The sequence below is a fragment of the Sorex araneus genome, chromosome 3, assembly GCF_027595985.1.
Source record: "Sorex araneus isolate mSorAra2 chromosome 3, mSorAra2.pri, whole genome shotgun sequence".
In the NCBI taxonomy this organism is placed as follows: domain Eukaryota; kingdom Metazoa; phylum Chordata; class Mammalia; order Eulipotyphla; family Soricidae; genus Sorex; species Sorex araneus.
The window spans coordinates 228,056,598-228,077,166 of NC_073304.1; the positions used below are offsets into that span (position 1 = coordinate 228,056,598).

A 20,569-nucleotide genomic window follows, 5' to 3' on the forward strand; every position below is an offset into this window, starting at 1 on the left:
GAATGGACATCCAGATAATGTCTTTGTTCCTGCTGCCTGTGTTCTAACATTATTTATTTGGGAGGAAAACTTTGCTCAGCGTGTCACTTTTTGTTTCGCAATTAATTCCATAATCCCCCTGCTTTTAAATTGACATCTGTTCTTCTTTATTAAACCTGCTGTGATGTGAGTCCTTGAAGGTTTGATGGCCTGTACCCCCCTCCGGGAATATTCCTTTCAAGTGCTCACAGAGCCGACATGCGTTTTCCCAAGGCCTGGACTGTGTAACTGCATAGGAGGTGGGATGTGTTAGGGCTTTTGTTGGGGAGACAGACAGTGTTACGGGGTGCACCTCCTATAACTCCTGGTGTAAACCTTCCTTCTGAGTATCTGTTCAGGAGGAAATGCCATCTGAGTGACATTATTTCCTCCTTGTGCCAGCCAGAAAGCAGCCCGAGAGCTTCTGCCTTGTCTCCGAGGGACGGTTAGCATCAGATGCTGTCCCTAATTTAGGCACACACGCGGCATTGTCTCGGGGTCTTTATTGATCTCGAGTGGCTATTGCCTGCCCTTAAGATCTCGGAACATCAAACAAGTACGCGGCCGTAAAACCCAATGTCATTGTTTGATGAAGTATCCTAATCTGTGGAATCAGGAGATGGTTAGGCTAAATGATTTTACGGGCAAGGAAACACCTGCTTCCTGCAAACAGCCCACCACAAAACAACTCCCACAGGGCCGCCCGTGACCCAGCCCGCTCGGAGCTGGAGACGGTGCTGTTTACCCAGACACACAGGGGCAGATGTGGAGCATGGGTAGTCTGAACACGGGCTGGGGTGGAAACAGGGACCGAGGAATAATTCTGACGTAACTCGCTCACCCATGAAATACGGAGCTTGGGGGCATCAGGAACATTCAACTATTGCTCGTTACTCCAGCCCTTCCATTTACAGCTCAGTGCTCTGTTGAGGTGATGATCACTTAAAATCTCCACTGGTTTACATCTGAAATCACGGGCAGCGTTTTCCTTGGCAGCTGCGTGGCTTTCTTTAGGAGGATGGGTTCTTGGAGTGAAACGTGGAGAAATGGAATGGTGCAGGGGTGAGATTTGCAGCGCACTTGTGCCCGGGCCCCTCCGGCTTTCTGAGTCAGACACGGAGGCTTGCGGTCGAGAGACACGGTGGTCAGCCCGCTCGTGGCTGTTTGAGTCAAAGGCTCCGGCGCTCCTGACCCGTGATGTCTGCGGCAGCTCCTGAGCCAGCAGAATCTCCTGGCTCAGACCCGCGCGCCTCGCTGGGCCACTCGCATCTTCGGGATGCAAGAGCAGTCGGGAATAATTCAGCAGATGTTCCGCTTCTGGCTCCTTCCATGTATTATTTAGACCCAGTACTTGAGACTGTCTGCATGATATCTGTCTCTGGTTTGAATTCTCACTGTGGAAATTTTAAAAAAGAAATTGTTAGTATTAATGTATACGGGAGAAAGCAAATAAATTCAAGTCTCGTCCCCTACTGTCATGAGTCCGTTAAAAAAGAAAATGTGGGCAATAATAGCATCTCTGAGGGGGGCGAGGCTGGAGCGATGATAGCACAGCAGGTAGAGTGTTTGGCGTTGACTCGCCCAGCCTGGGTTCAATTCCCGGCACCCCATATGAGCACTGCCCAGGAGTAATTCCTGAGTGCCGAGCCAAGAGTAACCCCTGAGCATTGCCAGGTGTGACCCCAAAATGGAATAGGTTAACTAAAAATAATATTGTCTATTTTACAGCCATACAGGCCCAAACTACAAAAAGTCCAACAGTCCCTACCTTATACAATACAGATTGAGTCAACTCCGAGCGAATCAGCACTGAACAGCGTCCATTGCCTGTCCCCAGGGGACAGGTGCGGGGACAGCGGGGCCAGTGGGGAGCGGCTCTTAGGCTGGAGCCGGAGCCCCGATGCCGCCGTGTGCCCGTGTGGCCCCAGGAAGGCCCCTCCAGCTCCGCTCCTGCCCGAGACGGGTTCTGAAGCCGCCCGCCAGGCCAGCCTGCCCGTGTCCACACCCTGACCTCGTCAGGAAGTGGCCTGAAAGCTGGACAGAGGTGGACGTCCAGCTGAAAGGGAGGAGGAGCTCCCCCGGGACTCAGACGCCTTCGGGGCTGCTCGGGAAAGGGCGGCCAATCTGCCCAAGGAACGGTTGCTCGGTGTGAAAACATCTGCCAGGGCGGCTCTCCCCATTGGCCGCGCCCGGGTTCGGTGGCTCAGTCCCGGATGCTCGCCCGGCCAGGGTGGCCCAGGCCATGGGGCAGACGGAGGAGGAAACGAGGGCCAAGCCGGTTGATTGAGCAGTTGCCGTTTATTCCATTCTCATCCCCATTCACTCCTGTCTCTCTCTCTCTGCTTCTCTCCCGGCCCCCGTCTGGAACCCCCTTTACTTGTCTCCCAGGGCCCATGCTACAGCCAGCAAAATCAGCCTAAGAAAGCCCTTTCCGAGGGCCCACCAGGTTCAAAGGAAACACCACCTGGGGGCATTCCAAAGCCCTTCCTGACTGCTCTCGGGCAAAATACCTCTTAGGGTGTTTCTCTCCTTTCCTCAGTCCAATAACTCCATCAACATCTTAATGCTAGTTATTTTTGTATGGGCACAGTAAGAGATACGTTGAGGCTTATAGGGCAGCTCTCCTGGGAACATCTTGCCACAGACTCAGACTATAGTGCTCAGGCCAGATTAATCATTCCTAACCCTAGCAGGGTCCTAATCTAGTTGTTACTTTTTGGATCATGACAGCATTTGTCCACGACCAAGCTCTTATAGCTAAGCGTTAGGGACTTTGGCCAGGCCCATCTCGATGCCAGGGTAGCTCACAGCTTGCCCTGTGTCCCTTCAGTCCCTTGTCGGGACCCTGCTTTTGGGGTGCTAGGAACTGAGGGCAACTGAGGCTTAAGTTGAGAAAGCAAATGCCTGGGAATGAATAATATTCGAAGCCATTTAAATTCCAAGTTACAAAAGCATAACATTGTCTTCTTGTGTCTATACAAAAAGGACATTGCTTTTTTTTTTATCTTTTTGGGTAACACCTAGTGATGCACTGGGGTTACTCCTAGCTCTGCACTCAGGAATCACCCCTGGTGGTACTCAGGGGACCATATGGGATGCTGGGAATCGAACCCAGGTCGGCTGCATGCAAGGCAAATGCCCTACTCGCTGTGCTATTGCTCCAGCCCCAAGGACATTGCTTTAAAGTAAACTATTCAAAAGACACGAGGAGAGGAGAAAGGCAATATTAACTTACAATACAAGTTCAGTGTCCTAGAAAGATCTGACTTTACAAATGAACAGAGTCTGATTAGGGGGAAAAGCTGATTAATTGGTTGGGGAAAGAGAGCATGGAGAGGTGGTTACAGACAAACAAAGGAATGGGAGTGACTCGGGAGCACTGTGATGGGTGTGACCTGGTAAACCTAAGCTCCTTGTGGCAAGGGAGAAAGGACAAAGCAGTGTCATCCTGCAGTTTGGGGGGCGCAGGATGAGGCTGTTCTCAAGAGCCTGTGTCAGGAGTTCAGTCCCAGAAGGCAGTCGGTGAGGAGGGGTGAGGTCTCCCGCCATCGGGGTCCTCAGGGGGTCTGAGGTTGCTGCTGAGGATTCTCGGCCGGCCAGGAGGGGCTGCAGGTGCTTCTCTGGCCCTGCTCCCCTGCAGACCACCAGGCCCCTCCGAGGGGCCCCGGTAAAGACAGCCAGGCACTGGGGCAAGAGACTCTGTTAGGACCTAACTTCACATCATAATCAAAAATTAAAATGATTCAAATAGCTCTCAGATCAATGTTCTCATATTTAAAAAATAATGGATAGAAGAAATGGGGTTGGAGCAATAGCACAGCGAGTAGGGCGTTTGCCTTGCACGCGGCTGACCCGGGTTCGATTCTCAGCATCCCATATGGTCCCCTGAGCACTGCCAGGAGTAATTCCTGAATGCAGAGCCAGGAGTAACCCCTGTGCATCACCAGGTGTGACCCAAAAATTTAAAAAAAATTTAAAAAATTAAAAAAAAATAATGGATAGTAAAACCTGTATTGAGCTGCCATTTTAAATATTATCAGACCTAATGAGTTTTTTCATTTCTGAATATGAACAAACTATAGCTGAAAAACTTGCTGTGTTTTATACTAGCATCAGTGAAATGAAAAACTCTCTGAATACCTGTCAGTCCATCTGAACGTGGCGGGAGGCGGGGTCATTAGAATAAAATAGTCAAAATGAAGCAGTACACGCACACACATGCAAACAGGACACGCAAAGGAAATTTTATCAGAGTATTTTAGTGATAGTAGTGAATCAAATAATTTCCTCTGTTAAAGAAAATGTCTAACATGAGCAAAATCCAAATCTGTACTTGTGACAGAATGGACAGAGAAAGTGAAAGGCTGGTAAATAGGTAAATGGTGGTTTGTAGGTGAGTCATAGATAAATCGGTAAATCAGAAGAGCATGTGCCAAACACAGAAACGACGGTCCTTATTCCCCTGATCCTGAAAGAGCTCCCAGTATGCCATCGGGCTACACTAGCATGCTACAGGGACAAATGGAGACGTTACTGGCGCCGGCTCGAGCAAATTGAAGAACAACGGGGTGACAGTGATACAGTAACAGTGATTAACTGGTTGATGCTCATCTCTCTGTTCATCTCATTCCCAGTGCTCACTCCCTTACCTCCACCCAACACTGGGGCTGGGGAGAGAGGCCACGAGTCACACTGCCTGCCGTGCGTGTGGGTGGCCCTGGAACCTCTACCACCAGCCCCCAGTGTTTTTGTTTCTCTGCAACTTTTGTTTTTCTAGTTGCTTGGTGGGGACATCCCCCGCAGTGCTCAGGCACTGCTCCTGGCTCAGTGCTCAGGGCCGGCTTGCGATGTCCCCAGGGGCCCTTGTGGTATTGAACCCAGATCTTCTGCATGCAACGGATGTGCTCCGGTTCCTTAACCCCCTGCGCCCACCCACCCGTCTCTGCATTATTATTCGATCGAGTGTTTTGATTTCCATCCATTTTATTTCAAGGAGGATTTCACTGATAGGAAACCATCTCTGCTTCCCACAGATTATTGCAAGGTCCTCTTTGAGTTTGAGTTGGGGGTTTAGTGCTTGATTCCGCCCTCTCAGGAGGTCAGAGGCCAGTGCTCCGAGGCTGTGTCTGTTGCTCTGTTCATTTTTGTTTCTGTGGCTTTATTGGTTATCAGTCCTGTTGTGATAATGTCTGCCCAACTCCGTGCTCCTGCTGTGAACCATGCACTGTCGAATCTATTGGGAATTTGAGACAACTAAGATAATAACTTACCTAAGACAAATCAATATCTTATTTAGCTACTATTTTATTTTTTATTTTTTTAAATTTTTTATTTTGTTGAATCACCATGTGAAAAGTTACAAAGTTCTCAGGCTTATGTCTCAGTTATACAATGCTCAAACACCCATCCCTTCACCAGTGCCCATATTCCACCACCAAAAACCCCAGTATGCCTCCCACCCCTCAACCCCCATCCCCACCTGCGTAGCTGATAAATTTCACTTCATTTTCTCTTTACCTTGATTACATTCCATATTTCAACACAAAACTCACTATTGTTGTTGGAGTTTCCCCACCAAAAAACAGCCCTACTGACAAGGAAGCATTTGATAATTAGTTTTCCATTGCTGAGAATGAAGAGATATGAAGTCGTGGCCTCATGGTTTAGGATTTCTGTATTTTAGTAATTAAGTCCAGGGAGATTTATGTTAGAAATTGCATCATTTCCCTTCCTGGGGCAGTATGGGGCAGTGGCTTAGTTCACAGTCTAGAGACATGGCTGCAAGCAGTTGCTGGGACCAAAAGCAGTCTAGCTGGCCTCCAGATCGTGGTCGATCAGCAGCAGAGCGGCCACACAAAAGTGTGGCCACCTGGGTCGAATCTCGGCGGAGCGTGCGCCGGTATCGCCCCCGGTCCGAGACTTGCTACTTTTTTTTAATTATTATTAACCCTGACAAAATTTTGAGCATACTATTTTCTGTATAAATGTAGCGGCGAAATTTGGCAGTCCTGGGCCAGAAAGATAGTACAGAGACTCAGGAGCTTGCCTCTCATGTGGTCAACCCTGGTTCAGTTCCTGGCACCACATTTGGTCCCCCGAGCACTGCCAGGAGTAATCCCTGAGCACAGAGCCAGGAGTAAGCTCTGAGCATGGCAGGCCATGGTCCAAACATACCCGCTCATTAATTTTTTTCTTTTTTTGGCAGTGCAAAATGCTCATTTTTTCCCATTAAAAAAATCTTATGAGGTATTTTAATTTTATTAAATTTCACTTTTTATTTTACAAAACCCAAGGGCCCCTCCTTCGGGGCCCACCCATCCCTTCCACATCCTTCCTTCTCAGCCCGACCTTTCAACAAGCCCCTGCACTTTCTTTTGGAAAACTTATTTTCCAATCCTTTCAAGGTTTTTCATTTGTAAGGAAGCAGTTCATTTTATTAATTTATTTTACTGAAAAAAAAACCATAAAGAATGCACAAGAGGAATTATAAAAGTAAAAGGTCAGTAGCTATAAGTAGCGCCTCATTCACATGAATAGAAATAGCTGATTCTCTGTTGGGTATGCTTGTGTGTGAGTGTGTGTGTGTGTGTATGAGATATACATGTCATATGTCATATGCATCCTATGTATGCCATATAGATTCACACATACACATATATATCACTGGACAGTTTTCTCACCCGCTTGGCTCTGAATCTTCAGCACGTTTGTGGGACCCCCAGGTGCCGCTGGGGTTCCCCTTTGCCCCTCAGCTGTGTTAGCGTTCCTTTTCTTTTATTCCCATCCTAGAGTGTTTGCTTATTTGTGTTTGCACGGAGAGTGCTTTCTCCGAAGAGACGTGTTCCACTGAGCTCACGCTGCAGACTTCTCCCCCCGCTGTGAGGATGCTACGTGCTCCGGAGAGACTGTGGGGGCACGTGCCCTCCGTGGCTGCCAGAACCTGCCCAGCAGCCGAACGCTCTCTTGAAAGAAAACACATATCGCCTTAATCTGTGTTTAGAAAACGTGGACACTTTTTTTTTTATTCCCTAGAATCTCAGGAGATTCCTCTGGCTAATATGTAGATTAAAAACTGTAGAAAGGCATTGCTTTCTTCTTAAGTTTCTTACACAGCAGTTTTACCGTGCAGGGAATCCACATAATTGAAGCAATTACTAACGTATGACCAGAAAATTGGCATTAGAAGTCTAGTATTGAAATAATTCTGTAATTATGGTAAAATGATTATAGTTTACCAAAGTTTCTTGAAATATCTAAATCTAATTTCCTTTCAGACACAGATTTAGGATTACTGTTTCATGACCTCTGCTTATCTGTCACGGCAGGTTCATGACTTACAGAGTGAACTCAGTCAAGAAAAAGAAGAAGCTCAGAAGAAAATGCGCAAGCTTGAGGAAGTTTTGAAGTGAGTAATATGGAAATATTGTTGATTTTTTCCCCAAATATCCTTATTCTAAACTGTGAGGCAAATAAACTCACCGTAAGTCCAAGTAATTAGAACAAAAACATTGCAATTTTATAAGGGTTTTGCAGGGTTTTAATTTGAGATAGTTTTTCATCACAAATCTCTATTTTCAGAATTTTATTACTAGCCAGTAAATTTTTTTTTGAAAAAAAGAAAAATTGGCACAGCTGCTTTTAAACTATAGGAATGTAAGAAAGTAGAACATAGTGGTTTCACATGCTTAAACCACTTGAATAAAAACAGATTAAAAAAAAAAAACCAACAACGCCCCCACATAATTTTGATCTTAGCACATACAGAAATCCCTCTCAAGATTTTGTTGAGGAATTAATCAATGCCCTAGTCACTGTCTTTGAAAATGAACATCTCTACAGACACTGTTTAGAAAAGATTTTATCTCAATGTTATTATTTTCTTTCTTCCTTTTTTTTTTTTTGCCACACCTGACAGTGCTCAGGGATTACTCCCGGCTCTCAGGGGCTGTCAGTGTCCTCCGGAATCGCTGCTGTCAGTGCTCGGAGAGCCGTGTGGGGTGCTGAGGGTCGAACCTGGGACAGCTGCATGCAAGGCAGATGCCTGACCCACTATACTGTTGTATGGGCCCCACTATGTAATACTTAAAACATAAGTGTTCAATTATTGGATTTTTTTTCTTCACTCATTTATGAAGTTGATAAGGCCCTGTTTATATGAGGTTGTATGTTGAAGTTTTGTGTATTTTTCCCCCCCTTGACATCGCTGATACATTCAGTTCCTTCCTTGTGAAGACCATTTCCCAGAGACCCTGATGGCCCAGTTGGAAATGGAGTCAATAAATTTGATGCAGTACATAGTGACGGGGGCTGGAGCAATAGCACAGTGGGTAGGGCGTTTGCTTTACACATGGCTGACCCGGGTTCAATTCTTCCGTCCCAATCAGAGAGCCCGGCAAACTATCAGAAGTATCCCCCTCTGCACGGCAGAGCCTGGTAAGCTCCCCGTGGTATATTCAGTATGCCAAAAACAGTCACAAGTCTCACAATGGAGATGTTACTGGTGCTCACTTGAGCAAATTGGTGAACAATGGGACGACAGTGCTACAGTGCTTCATAGTGATGGAACTTTGACAGGAGGAAGGTCAGCAAGGCATAGAGAATGTGATTTGGGTCAGAGCCATAGAACAGTGGGTAGGATAGGGCGCCTCCCTTCCATGTGGCTGATCTGGGTTCAGTTCCCGTCACCCGAAAAGGTCCACTGAGCCCTGCCAGGAGTGATCCTTGAGCACCACGGGGCGTGGTCCCCAAACCAAACCAAACCAAACCAAACCAAACCAGAAACAGAACCCCCAAACCACGCACTCGAACAGACACAGAGCAATAGTGTCACGGAACAAGGAAAGCTTTCTTGCGCCCAGTGTTACTGTAGGACCGACCACCCGAGAACCAGTGAATGTCCCACACCAGGAATAACCACAGGAAGGAGAGAAATAAAGACCCCCAGAGTAGGTCAGGTAGCCGCCTTCTGCCGGGAAGATTGTGCCATCCACTCTCTTCCTCATTGTCCTTGTCGTTCAACCACCCAAACACAGTTCCTACCGGCAACACAGGGTGTCAGATATTTTTGCCTACGCAGGTCTCACTGTTGGGTTTCTCATATCACCAAGTATGAATTAGCTGAATTCAGAAGAGAATTACAATATTCATTCAGCGTTCAGTCAAGTAGCTGTTGATTCTACTTCTATTCGAATCGTGAGCAAACTGGAGCCTTGGAATCTTTGTGGCTCTGCTACCTCCCCTCCTTCTTCAGCGCATAATTTTTTCCTCTTGGAAATGTTAACTGTCTTCATCTGTCCAAGTTGCCACACTTTTGTTTCTCTGTTGGTCCACTGCATTCTTTAGTAATTTCTGTAGAACTTTTTAAAAATTAGTTTCTTGATTTTTCAATTTTCTATCCCTAAAGGAAAAAGATCAGCTCTTTAACAGTAAATCAGCAAATATTTGTTCAGTCCCTACACACACAAACAAACACAAACACACACAAACACACGTAGTAGTGTCATAATAAAAGAAACGTTGGGTTTAGTAGCAACGGCTCAAGAGGGGGTACTGTTTTTAGCAATTTTACAATCCAGGTTAGGCATTCCGAAGTACTTTGTGCACGGGGCATTGTGTTGTTGGTGGCAGGGCAACTAGAATTGGGAAAGACTTTTTCAGTGAGATAGTTTGTAAAACAATGGAGCATCTTTTAATGTTTCATCGTCATAGATAATGAAATGAAATGATAATGATAATGATAATGAAAGCATCTTTCATCATCATAGATAATGAAATAACGGAAATATCTATCTTGTTCTCTAAACAACATCATTTCCCAGCCTAAATATGTTTCTTGGTTTGCTATTGATTTTTTTTATTTAATGGTGGTGATTTATTTAAATAAAATAAAATGATTGATATAAATAAAATATATCATTTTAAAAATAATTTATTTAACCAGCACAGGCTTCACACATGCCAGTACTCTCTCAGCTTCTCCATGGTTTTTCAAAGTCCTCACCACAGTGCTGACTTTTGCTTAATGTTGAGAAAAATCGGATATTTTAAATCTCAATAAAATTCCCCTGTAGGCTTTTCCGAGTAGGTGATGCTTTCCTTCTGGCTGAGTGCCCATGTGACCCCCGGGTTCTGGCACCAGAAGTGCAGGAGGCCTGAGATCTGGGAGTAGCCGGGTGGGTGATTGTGTGATCTGAACTTCAAAGCCGCAGGCGCAAGCTGACGATTTGCCCAAATGAAAATGTTTTCAGGGGTGAGAGTTGGCAGCGGGGGTGGGGTGGGAGTGATGACTGTTGCTTTGGTGGGGGGTCTAAGGATTTTTATTAGACCCCCTATGCCCTTGGCCCAGAGACTATTGCTTTTTTTTTTTTTTTTTTGGTTTTTGGGTCACCCTTGGTGATGCACAGGGTTTACTCCTGTCTCAGCACTCAGGAATTACTATGGTGGTTCTTGGGGGACCATATAAGATGCTGGGAATCGAGTCCGGGTCAGCCATGTGCAAGGCAAACGCCCTACCCGTTGTGCTATCGCTCCAGCCCGACTGTTGCATTTCTCTAAAAGAAAATTCAGCGATACATTTTCTGGTGCTCATTGTGTGATTGTAACGCAAACATGAAAGCTTGTAACTATCCTCACACTATCCTCACAGTGATTCAATAAAATTAAAATTTTTTTTTTCTGGTGCTCCTAGCAGAGTTTTTTCTTTAATATATACAGAAGTGCAGAATTTCACGTCCAGGGTGTGGTGGTGTCCTTCGCTTAACCATCCCTTTGTGTGTTCAAGTAAGGGTTTATTTCACGGGCGCATGTTGAATACACAGGGTCCATACCGAGGAAGACACTAAAGACAATGGAAACGTGTTGGGTCCCCGGGATGGCGGGGTGCGCGCTGTCCAGGACAGAGTCTACAAGGGCCGCAGGGAGGGGCAGTCCGCCTCGGGGAGCCTCTTGGAGCAGGGACGGTCTCTGTGGAGGAAGGATGGGGGGGAGAGAGCGACCAGCTCCTGCGTCGGGAAGTGCGGGTCTCCGGGGGCTACTACTTGGCCCTTTCCTCTTTCTTCCTCTGGTCCTGCTGTTTCCCCGAGGCGTGGCGTGTGGGTGACCTTTCCTGGCCTCTGCTCACTGCCCGGGCTTGGGGTTTGTAGTCTCGCTGATTCCGGATGTGAGAATTCCGCCTCTCTTGGGCGGGCAGGGGGTGTGGGAGGTGCACTCGGGAACTGGGGGGAGATGCGGGCTGAGATGCGGATGGGAGCCTGGGGGTGGGGCTTTATGCTGACATGGGGCGTGGCAGAGATGGAAGAAGGCGGACCATTAATTGCTCTGGGAGACGAGGCAGTGGCTGTGTATGCCCTTTGCAGTGCTCTCTCAGTCTCTGGCTCAGAGCCAGAGCGGGCATCACTCCCCCGCCCTGTCCTTATTTAAGAGGGCGGGGGCTGGAATACAGCCTGCTCCTCGGCGCTCTCTCCGGAGGGCTGGTTTGCACACGGCTGCTGTTTCTCAGAAAGGAACCGGTTTAATAGGGATGCGCTGCTACTGTGGATGGTGTACGTGCTCTAGGCTGCTTCTTGTTTATTTTTTAGTGTAGAAGATAGGGCGCTGGAGTGATAGCACAGTGGGTAGGGTGTTTGCCTTGCACGCAGCCGACCCAGGTTCGATTCCTCCGTCCCACTCGGAGAGGCCAGCAAGCTACCGAGAGTATCCCGCCCGCACGGCAGAGCCTGGCAAGCTCCCCGTGACGTATTTGATATGCCAAAAACAGTAACAAGTCTCACAATGGAGACGTTACTGGTGCCCGCTCGAGCAAATTGATGAACAACAGGACGACAGTGCTACAAGTGTAGAAGATAACTTGCTTCTATAATTAAAAGCAATCCTTGCTTCCTACTTGATTTTTTTTTTAATCATGGAGGGTAAAATGAATAACCTTCAGTCCCTGAACATTATCTGAAATGGTAATTGTAGGAGGTATGAAGTGCATATTTTCAGTTTTCTTTTTTCAAAGTTCTTACAGAATGGGTGAAACTTAGAATAGTGAAGACAACAAAATAACTTGGCATAGCATTTTGAAAGAGTAACACACACACACACACACACACATACACACACACACACACGTAGGTGTTTTGGAGGAGTTAAAATGCAAGGCCACAGGCTAATGTCCTTTTCCAGTATTTACATGTCTGCCTGATTCGGTTTCTAGGTCTTGGTGCCATGACGGTAACAGACCAGGCAGGGGTGAAGCTGCGTTGCTCAGGGTCAGGTGCTTTGCTCTGCAGGGGTGCGAGTTGGATCCCTTTCTGGCCTGAAGCCTTGTAGGCCCCTGAGCGCGGCCTGAATTGCCCAGTGACCCCCAACAACGTTTTGTCACGTGGTTTCCAGTTACCCCGACAGTGTGTGTCCCGGGATCCAGCCTCGTCCCCCCGGCGTGTCTGACTCACAGTCCCTCTGCTTGGCTGGTTCCTAGACTCGGTTTCAGAGCTTAAGGTTACACCTGCACCGAATACTTCTAATTACCGTAGCTTAAAAATCAGCATTCATGTCTGACGGGAACTGTCCTGCCACCATTTTTTTAAAAGAATTTTTCTGTCCTGTTTGTTTCTGCTTTTCCCTTCACTCTTCTGACTAACTGCTCTAATAAAATGACAACAGGCAAAGTGGAAAGTCCAGCTCTTTTGTTAAAGATACGGATTATGGGACATTCCACCAAGAACTGGCTTCAAGGGGTGGGGGGTGAGCTGTGCTCCCTCAGGGGACTCCCAGCTCTGCTCAGGGCTCCCTTCTGTAGTGCTCAGGGGATCAGAGGCACTCGGGGGAGCAAACTGGAAGGAGCTGCAAGTCACGAGCTCCCTGACCCCTGAACTCTCTCTCCGGCCCCAAACATTCACTTCTTTTGATGTCTGTTTTTGTGTAAGAATATGATCTTGGCTTGCAGTTTGTTCAGATCTCCTTTCATGCCATTCCAGAGCGGTAGCCTGGTTTATTGTTGCTTTTTGTTTGTTTGTTTATTTGGTGTGGAGACTGGTTTATTGTTTGTTTTACTTGCGTGTATTTTGGTGGGGAGGCTGGTTTGTTATTTGTTTTGCTTGTATTTTGGTGGGGAGGCTGGTTTGTTATTTGTTTTGCTTGTATTTTGGTGGGGAGGCTGGTTTATTATTTGTTTTGCTTGTATTTTGGTGGGGAGGCTGGTTTATTATTTGTTTTGCTTGTATTTTGGTGGGGAGGCTGGTTTATTGTTCATCTTTTTGTTTGTTTTTGATGGGGGAGGCTGGCCAAGCCGCACATAGTAGTGTTTGGGGCTGCTTCTGGCTGCTGACTATTTTCTTTTTATTTTTTCTGGAGGGGCCCACACCCAGCGATACTGAGGGTTTACTCCTGGGTCTGTGCTCAGGGGTCAACTCCTGGCGGGGCTCAGGGAGCACTGTGGGCTGCTGGAATTGAACCTGGTGTGACCGCCCGCAAGGCAGACATCCTGCTGCTGTGCTGTCATCTGGCCCCACGCTGACTCTCTGTGTGAGGATTGCTCCCACAGGAGGACACGGGATGGAACCAGAGTGGCCTGCATGCAAGGTTCAGTGACTTAACCCCCATGTTTCCGGCCCCACCCCCAGCCCTTTTGAAGCAGATGCTGTATGAAGTACTTTTTCTCCTTGTACTTCAGTATCACCTGTTGATTCTTTAGTGTGGCCCCTGTGAGGCTCCGGAGACCTGGGGATGGAGGATGAACCTCCACGGGCAGAGGCTGATAGCTCAGAGACATGTGAGCTATGAATTGGCCGGGAGAAACCACCCGGGGGTGGGGGTGGTCACTGGCCGCTGGTCCAAGGGCAGAGCTTATCCGGGGAGGATGATGGCTACAGAGGGGCAAAAGGAACGCAGTAGGTGCAAACTGCAAGAAGCGAGAGGGCACGAAAAGGGGACGAGGAAGGTCAGGCTTATGGCTACGCAGCCCACGTGGGGCTGAATGGTACAGGGTCTCTCTGGCCTGACGCAGGCGTGGAGCAGTAAGTCGGACAGATACCACTGGCGTCAGCGTCCCGTGTTTCGAGCCCCGGATGCTGGTAGTGGCAGTGCCATTATGCTGTGCTGATCTCCAGGGAGTGCCAGGTCCCCCGGCGGCACCTCACCCTCAGCCCGCTGACCCTGTGGCCCAGACTGTCAGGGAGCTGTGCCAGGAAGAACGTCGGCATTTTCGTTTTTTTGGTGTTTCTTTTTTGGGTCTGGGGGTGGGGTCATCCCCAGGGATGCTCTGGGGCTCAGGGGTGTCAACTGGCATTGTTGGGGGGACTCTGTGGTGCCAGGGAGAGAATTTGAGGGTCCTATGTGCAAAGCACATACTAAAGTTTTTTTAGCTGCCTTCCTGGACCCAAGTTGATACGTACTGAGCATACGTGCTAGCATTTTGACCATTTATTTGGGAAGATGCTGTGAAGATTAAAATCTGGGGGGCATTGCATCCTCTTAAGTTCATCGTGTTCTTAGGAGCTTGATATAGGGTTTTAAACTTTATACCTTTGATAAATATTCACTGTATCACTGTTATCCCGTTGCTCATCCATTGGCTCGAGCAGGCACCGGTAATGTCTCCATTGTGAGACTTGTTACTGTTTTGGGCATATCGAATACAGCACAGGTAGCTTGCCAGCAGGCAAGATACTCTTGGTAGCTTGCCGGGCACTCTGAGAGGGGTGGAGGAATCGAACTGAAAATCTAAGGGGGCACTCTTATTTTGCTTACACGTCTCCTGTAACCATTTATTTTCTTATGAAGCAAATTCACCAATTCGTTGCACCCCAATATATCTTTTATTCCAGGAAAGCCATTGGTATATAGGGTTAATGGACAGAACAGGCGCCGTCTCTGCCGTGGTCGCCCGCAGTCCAGCCCACACTGCTTCTGTCCCGCTTGCCCCTCAGTTGGCAGTCTGTTCATCCATTGCCCATCCACGAGGGTCCCTGAACGCAGTGCTCATGCCTGTTCATGATGTCGTCGATCAGATCAGATACAGATATTCCGCACTTATGTCCCATCTATGAAATACTTCCTTTGCCTTCTCTCGAGTTACTGTTGGGCGCCGTGTTGCCAAAGTTTTGCAGTGGAATAAAAATAAAGAGTCTCTGTCACTTTCGAGAGTGAGGGTTAGTGACTTGCCGAGAGCCCCAGAATCAGTTTGGGGTTCCCGTCCAGGCCCAGATGTCTCCGTGGAGCCAGGAGAATTCCTGCTGGCCTCAGCGCTCCACGTTTCTTTTGCAGGTGACCATCAGCTCATAGTTTCTTGTGGCCTCGTTTCCCCGCTAACCCGACTCACACAATTGTTTTCTCAGTTCCTGTCCACAAATTAACGTCAGTGTTGTTGTTTCTTTTCTTTATTCCAGTGGTCATCCTCCTTAAAATGCCTCCAGAATAACACCAAATGTTTCCTTTTTTTATGGGGGAAAAACTCTCGGGTTTAAATAGTCATCATGGAAGTTTCTGCCGAGGACGCTCGACAGAGCTACTGAGGGCCTGTCGTGCTGAGTCCAGGCAGTGCTCTGAGTTTAAGGTCTGTCAGGGTTATGTCACTTAAATAAGGGGTGAGTAACTTACTTGAGGTTCAGTTCCCCAAGTCAAGTTCCTGTGCTTGCCGTGCACTCCCGGTGACCCTGCAATGAGAGAGGAGGAGGAGAATGTATCTTTGCAGACACAACAGACTTAACTGCTTATAGTCAACATGATTTGAAATGAAGACATAAACTTGCCAAGGGAGATGGTCGTTTTGACCAGTTTGACTCAATTTGCGCAGAGCCGAACTCGGCTGGTCCTTGTGGAAATGTTTGCATTTAGTGCAATTGAGAGTTCGGACTCTGGACCAGTTTTCCTGGGTCCAGCTTCAGTTACCGGCTGGGTGACCTTGGAAGTGATGTTTAGCTTGTGGGACATCATTCAGTCTTTATATTCGTAAAATGAGGGTAATAGTAGAGACTTGCTGTTAAAATTGTTGGACGGCTTAGAAGAGTTGTTATAGAACATTTAGAATGGATCCGAGCCCCAGCCGGGGCCGGTGCTCGGCTCCGGCCGGCCGGGTTTTCGGCCCGGGTGCCCATGCCTCTGCAGAGCCGGTGGATGTGGAACGAGCGGGAACCAGAGACAGCTTTAGGAATTGGGGTTCCAGCAAGTGCTTGCACCCATGTATGGAGACTGTGAACTAACTTTGGCTACATGCTGTTCCAGGAAGGGAAATGATTCATTTTCAAACTTAAATCTTCGCGGACTTAATTACTATAATACAGAAATTGTAAACCGCGCGGCCGCTACTGCATTTATCTCTTCATTCTCATCAGTGGAAAACTTATTATCAAATATTTCCCTGTTAATAGAGCTGTATTCTTAGGGGATAAATTCCAACAAAAATAGTGAGTCTGTATTGAAACTCTGACAACAATAGTGAGTTATGTGTTGAAATCTGGAAAGTAATCAAGGTAAAGAGAAAAGGAAGTGAAATTATCACTCACGTATGGGGTGGGTTGGGGGGTGAGGGGTGGGATGTATACTGTTTTTTTTGTTTGTTTGTTTGTTTTGTTTTTGCCTTTTTTTTTGTTTTTATTGGTGGTGGAATATGGGCACTGGTTAAGGGATGGGTGTTTGAGCATTGTGTAACTGAGATATAAGCCTGAGAACTTTGTATCTTTCCACTTGGTGATTCAATAAAATAAATTAAAAAAAAATTTAAAAAATTAAAAAAAAAAGAATGGATCCTGGTATATAGACACACAGAGATACGGAGAGCAGATTTATGAGACTCCGTTCTCAATGCTCTCTGTATCTGTATGTTTGAGCCCTTTCACTTTATATGTCATGGCCTCTCAGAAGGATGAAAACAAATCTTTTCCAAAAAATCCTTTCTATGAAATCTTTTTTAAAAAAAGACACCAGTTTTGTTAAGACATAATACTCGCACCCCAAATTGAATCATTTTAGGTGATTTTTTTTCTTTTGGTAAATTTAAGGTTGTGCAACCAATCACCCTAATTCAATTTTAGAAACAACTCCATCATCCCAAAAGCCCTCTTGTGGCACCAGATTTTGGAAGGAATTTATCACGACGAGTATTTTTCTCAACTAAAGGAGTGAGTAGTGTGGAACACAAGCTCCCAGCAGTCCCTTCAGAGTGGATGGTAACCAGCTTCCCTTGGTCGTGGGGGTCCCGGGCCGCTCTGATGGTGCTGGGTGGCATGAGTGTGGGGGAGCCCTCCTGGCGAGGCTCTGACAGGCTCAGCCCAGTGCCGGGGGTCCCCAGGCACTGTGCAGTGGGGACAACGTGGCTCCAAGGAGGATAGGAAGATCACGCCGTGAGTGTGACCCCCCAGGAATTCCGTGCAAGATTGGGGTGCCTCGCCCACCCCCTGCCCAGACAAGACAGAGCAGGCGACCCTGGCGGCCTCCGCTACAGCCGGAGGGTGTCCCTGGAGAGCCGTTTGCCACAGGCACCCTTCCCGGGCCACAGCCAGAAGACCCTCCATCCCCGGCCTTCCTGAAGAGGACAGATAGAACGGGGGGTGGGGAGGGGAGGCGAGGGCAGGCGCCCTCACGCCACCCCTTCCAGGAAGGATGGGAGCATTCTCTGAGCTTGACACCGGGTGCTCCCTGCTCACCACGAGCGCCCGGTACCTATTTTGAGTGCATCTTCTTTATTTTCTTCCTTTCTTTTGAGTCACTGTCACTGTCATCCCGTTGCTCATCGATTTGCTCGAGCCGGCCCAGTTTTTATTTGGAGGTTTTGAAGAAGAGGAGGAAGAGAAAGCGGGAGAGAGGGGAGAGTCACGTGCCCAAGAGAGCCCTCCACACCCCCCAGCCTTAGGCATGAAAGCATGAGAGGACACGTCTCACGAGGGGAGATGCGGGCGACACACGTGCTCGGGCACGTGGGCGCAGGCAGCACAGGGGCTCAGGCAGCACATGCGCTTGAGTGCTCCTCTACCTCTCCAGAAGGAAGTGCTCCTCGCCCAGGGGTCTTTCCTGTGCAGCTGAACGAGGTGGTGGGACTGTGGGAGTCGGCCTTTGCCAGGGCCTGAACCCCCTCCTCATTCTCGGTAGATCCATCTCAGTCGACCCGGCCCTAGGCATGGCTTTGGCAGGCTGGCGGGTGGGGGGGGCACACACTCATGCGTTCAGGTAACAAGAAGTGAGACTCTGGGGAGAAGCGTAGCGGGGCTGGGAGAGTCAGCAGCTCTAAGGCGGGAGTGTGAGAGAGAGCAAGGCGGCCGCCCCAGGGAAGAAGCTTCTGGAACTCTTCAGTCTCATCTCTGCCTTTGTTCGCTCAGAGTCAGAACAAATGTTCACAAATGATTTCCCAGGGATATGCTGACAGAAGGGGCTGGAGTGATAGCACAGCGGGTAGGGCATTTGCCGTGCACACAGCGGACCCGGGTTCGATTCCTCCGTCCCTCTCAGAGAGCCCGGCAAGCTACCGAGAGTATCCCGCCTGCACGGCAGAGCCTGGCAAGCTCCCCGTGGCGTATTCGATATGCCAAAAACAGTGACAACAAGTCTCACAATGGAGACATTACTGGTGCCCGCTCGAGCAAATGGATGAGCAACGGGAGGACAGTGCTACAGTGCAGACAGTGACGCTGACAGAATAACCACAGTGGCCTATGTCTGGTCCGTGTTGGAGTTCTCACACGTGGAAACTGGAGTATAAATACTGGGTTTTTGAAGTACCGTTTTGTGAACTTTTATTTGACGCTATCAAATATTCAGGTTCCCAGCCTTATTGACGTCTAATTTTTTGGCTTTTTTTTCTTCTCCTTGGTCACTCCTGGCAATGCCTAGGGGTTACTCCTGGCTCTGCACTCAGGACTAAACTCCTGGCGGTACCTGGGGAACCACGGAGGATGCCGGGGATTGAACCCAGGTTGGTCGCGTGCAGGACAAATGCCCTCCTCCCCGCTGTACCGTCGCTCCGGCCCCTTATTGAAGTATAACTGAGCTGTGCCATTCAGTCGGAAAGTACCCGAGGTGTTGACTGGACACACTTCTAGATGGCCCCTGCCACTGAGCGCGCTAACCCCGTCCGTCAGCATGCTTACCATTTTCTTTTTGTGGCGATATCTTTTTTTTGAAGGTGCAGACTCGCAGCAGCTGCCAGGCCTATAAAACAGTCTCGGTAACTGTCATCACTGTGTTGTCGCTGTACGGGAACTTATTTTACTGCGCGTGCCGGTATTTATCGTCTCTTACTGAGGCCACAGTCGTTTACTTGCCCGTGTGTGCGGGGGGGTGGGTGGGGGGGGAGGTGTTCAGTCTCGTCTCCCTGCCAGCACCGCCTCAGCACCCGCCTCAGCACCCCTCTCCCCGGGTCCCAGGGCTCCGTTCCGCTCCACCGCCTCATTTCCCTTCGGTTCGCTCTGTCCCTTGTTTCTGCTCTGACACATTCCGCCCGTGCCTCTGATGGTCCCGAGTCTGTCTTCCCTTCCCCGCCCTTCCCCTCGGCGAGGCCCATGCTGTCGTTGCAAAGGACGCGACCTTGTTTCTCCTTTAAGCCGAGTGCAGTTCCTCCATGGGTCGCCGGGCATCGGGTGGCACCCCCGTCGCGACTGTTGTGAAGAGCTCGGCTGTGAGCCTAGGTGTGTGTCCGTCTGTTCCCAGCCCGTGTTTCGTGCTGTGGGGGCGGGGGGAGCTGGGTGACACGGTAGGTTCGTCTGCGACCCTGGCGACGTCTCCGTCCTGTCTCCCGGAGAGGCTGAGCCAGCACCCAAGGGTCCCGTTTCTCACCGTCTCCACCAGCCCTTCTTGTCTGTCCGCGCAGCTGCTCCCCTACCTCGGCTGCGTGCCCGGGTGATGGCTGGGACCCTGTGCCAGGATGCGTTTCAAGGTACACTGGGCACGGCCAGTGCTCCTCAGCTGGCCTGGAGACCGCCAGGGCCTGCTCCTTCTGCCTGCAGGAGCCTGCAGTGACGGTCAAGGTCCCTGTGCCCCAGTGGGCTTGACGCCGCCAGAGGTGAGGGCCGCTCTCCTTAGGGATTCGCCTCCGGGGCCTGGTGCCCACCAGCCCGGCTTCCCATTGGACAGCAGCTGTGGCTAGGGGGCCCTGGTGCCTCAGGGCAACTCTGATGCCCGTGGACACCCCCTGCTTCCCTCCCTCCTGTCTTCTGTGTTGTAAGCATAGGATCGCGGGTCTTGGGGTGTCCAGAGCTCAAGGCGAAGCCCTCTGTGCTCTCGGTGCCCCCAGTGGGGGGAGAGGCCCGCGTCCTGGAAACCGCTTCCCAGTGGGAACGTGTTGCCCTGGATGGGGTGGGGCCCCTCACGGGGCAGGGGTCTCTGTGTGCGTGCACCTCTCCTTGCCCCTGGCTGGGTCAGAGCCGGTCCTGTAGGCTGATCAAGCTCTCGTGGCAGTTGGCCACACTGGGAAGTCCAGGTTCTTCCTACTCATCTCTTTGTCTCCCCACCCCCACCCCCCCTCCCCGCAAATCCATTTTCTAACTTGTCCCTTCTGACAAATGAGGTTCCGTTTCCCGTTTCCCCTCCACTCCCAGCCCTTGGCTGGGGCCTGTGACCATGAGTTGGGCATTTTTGGATT

At 49.2% G+C, this 20,569-nt stretch overlaps 1 protein-coding gene across 3 annotated transcripts in view; it reads left to right on the forward strand.

Moving 5' to 3' along the window:
* The window catches only part of CEP112 (centrosomal protein 112), a 463,550-nt gene that overhangs the window by 127,004 nt on the left and 315,977 nt on the right, over nucleotides 1–20,569 (forward strand). For all 3 annotated transcript variants that reach the window (XM_055130431.1, XM_055130433.1, XM_055130432.1), the window contains exon 18: nucleotides 7,344–7,423. In XM_055130431.1, coding sequence (XP_054986406.1) covers nucleotides 7,344–7,423 — 80 coding nt within the window. The remainder of the gene's footprint in view (nucleotides 1–7,343; nucleotides 7,424–20,569) is intronic.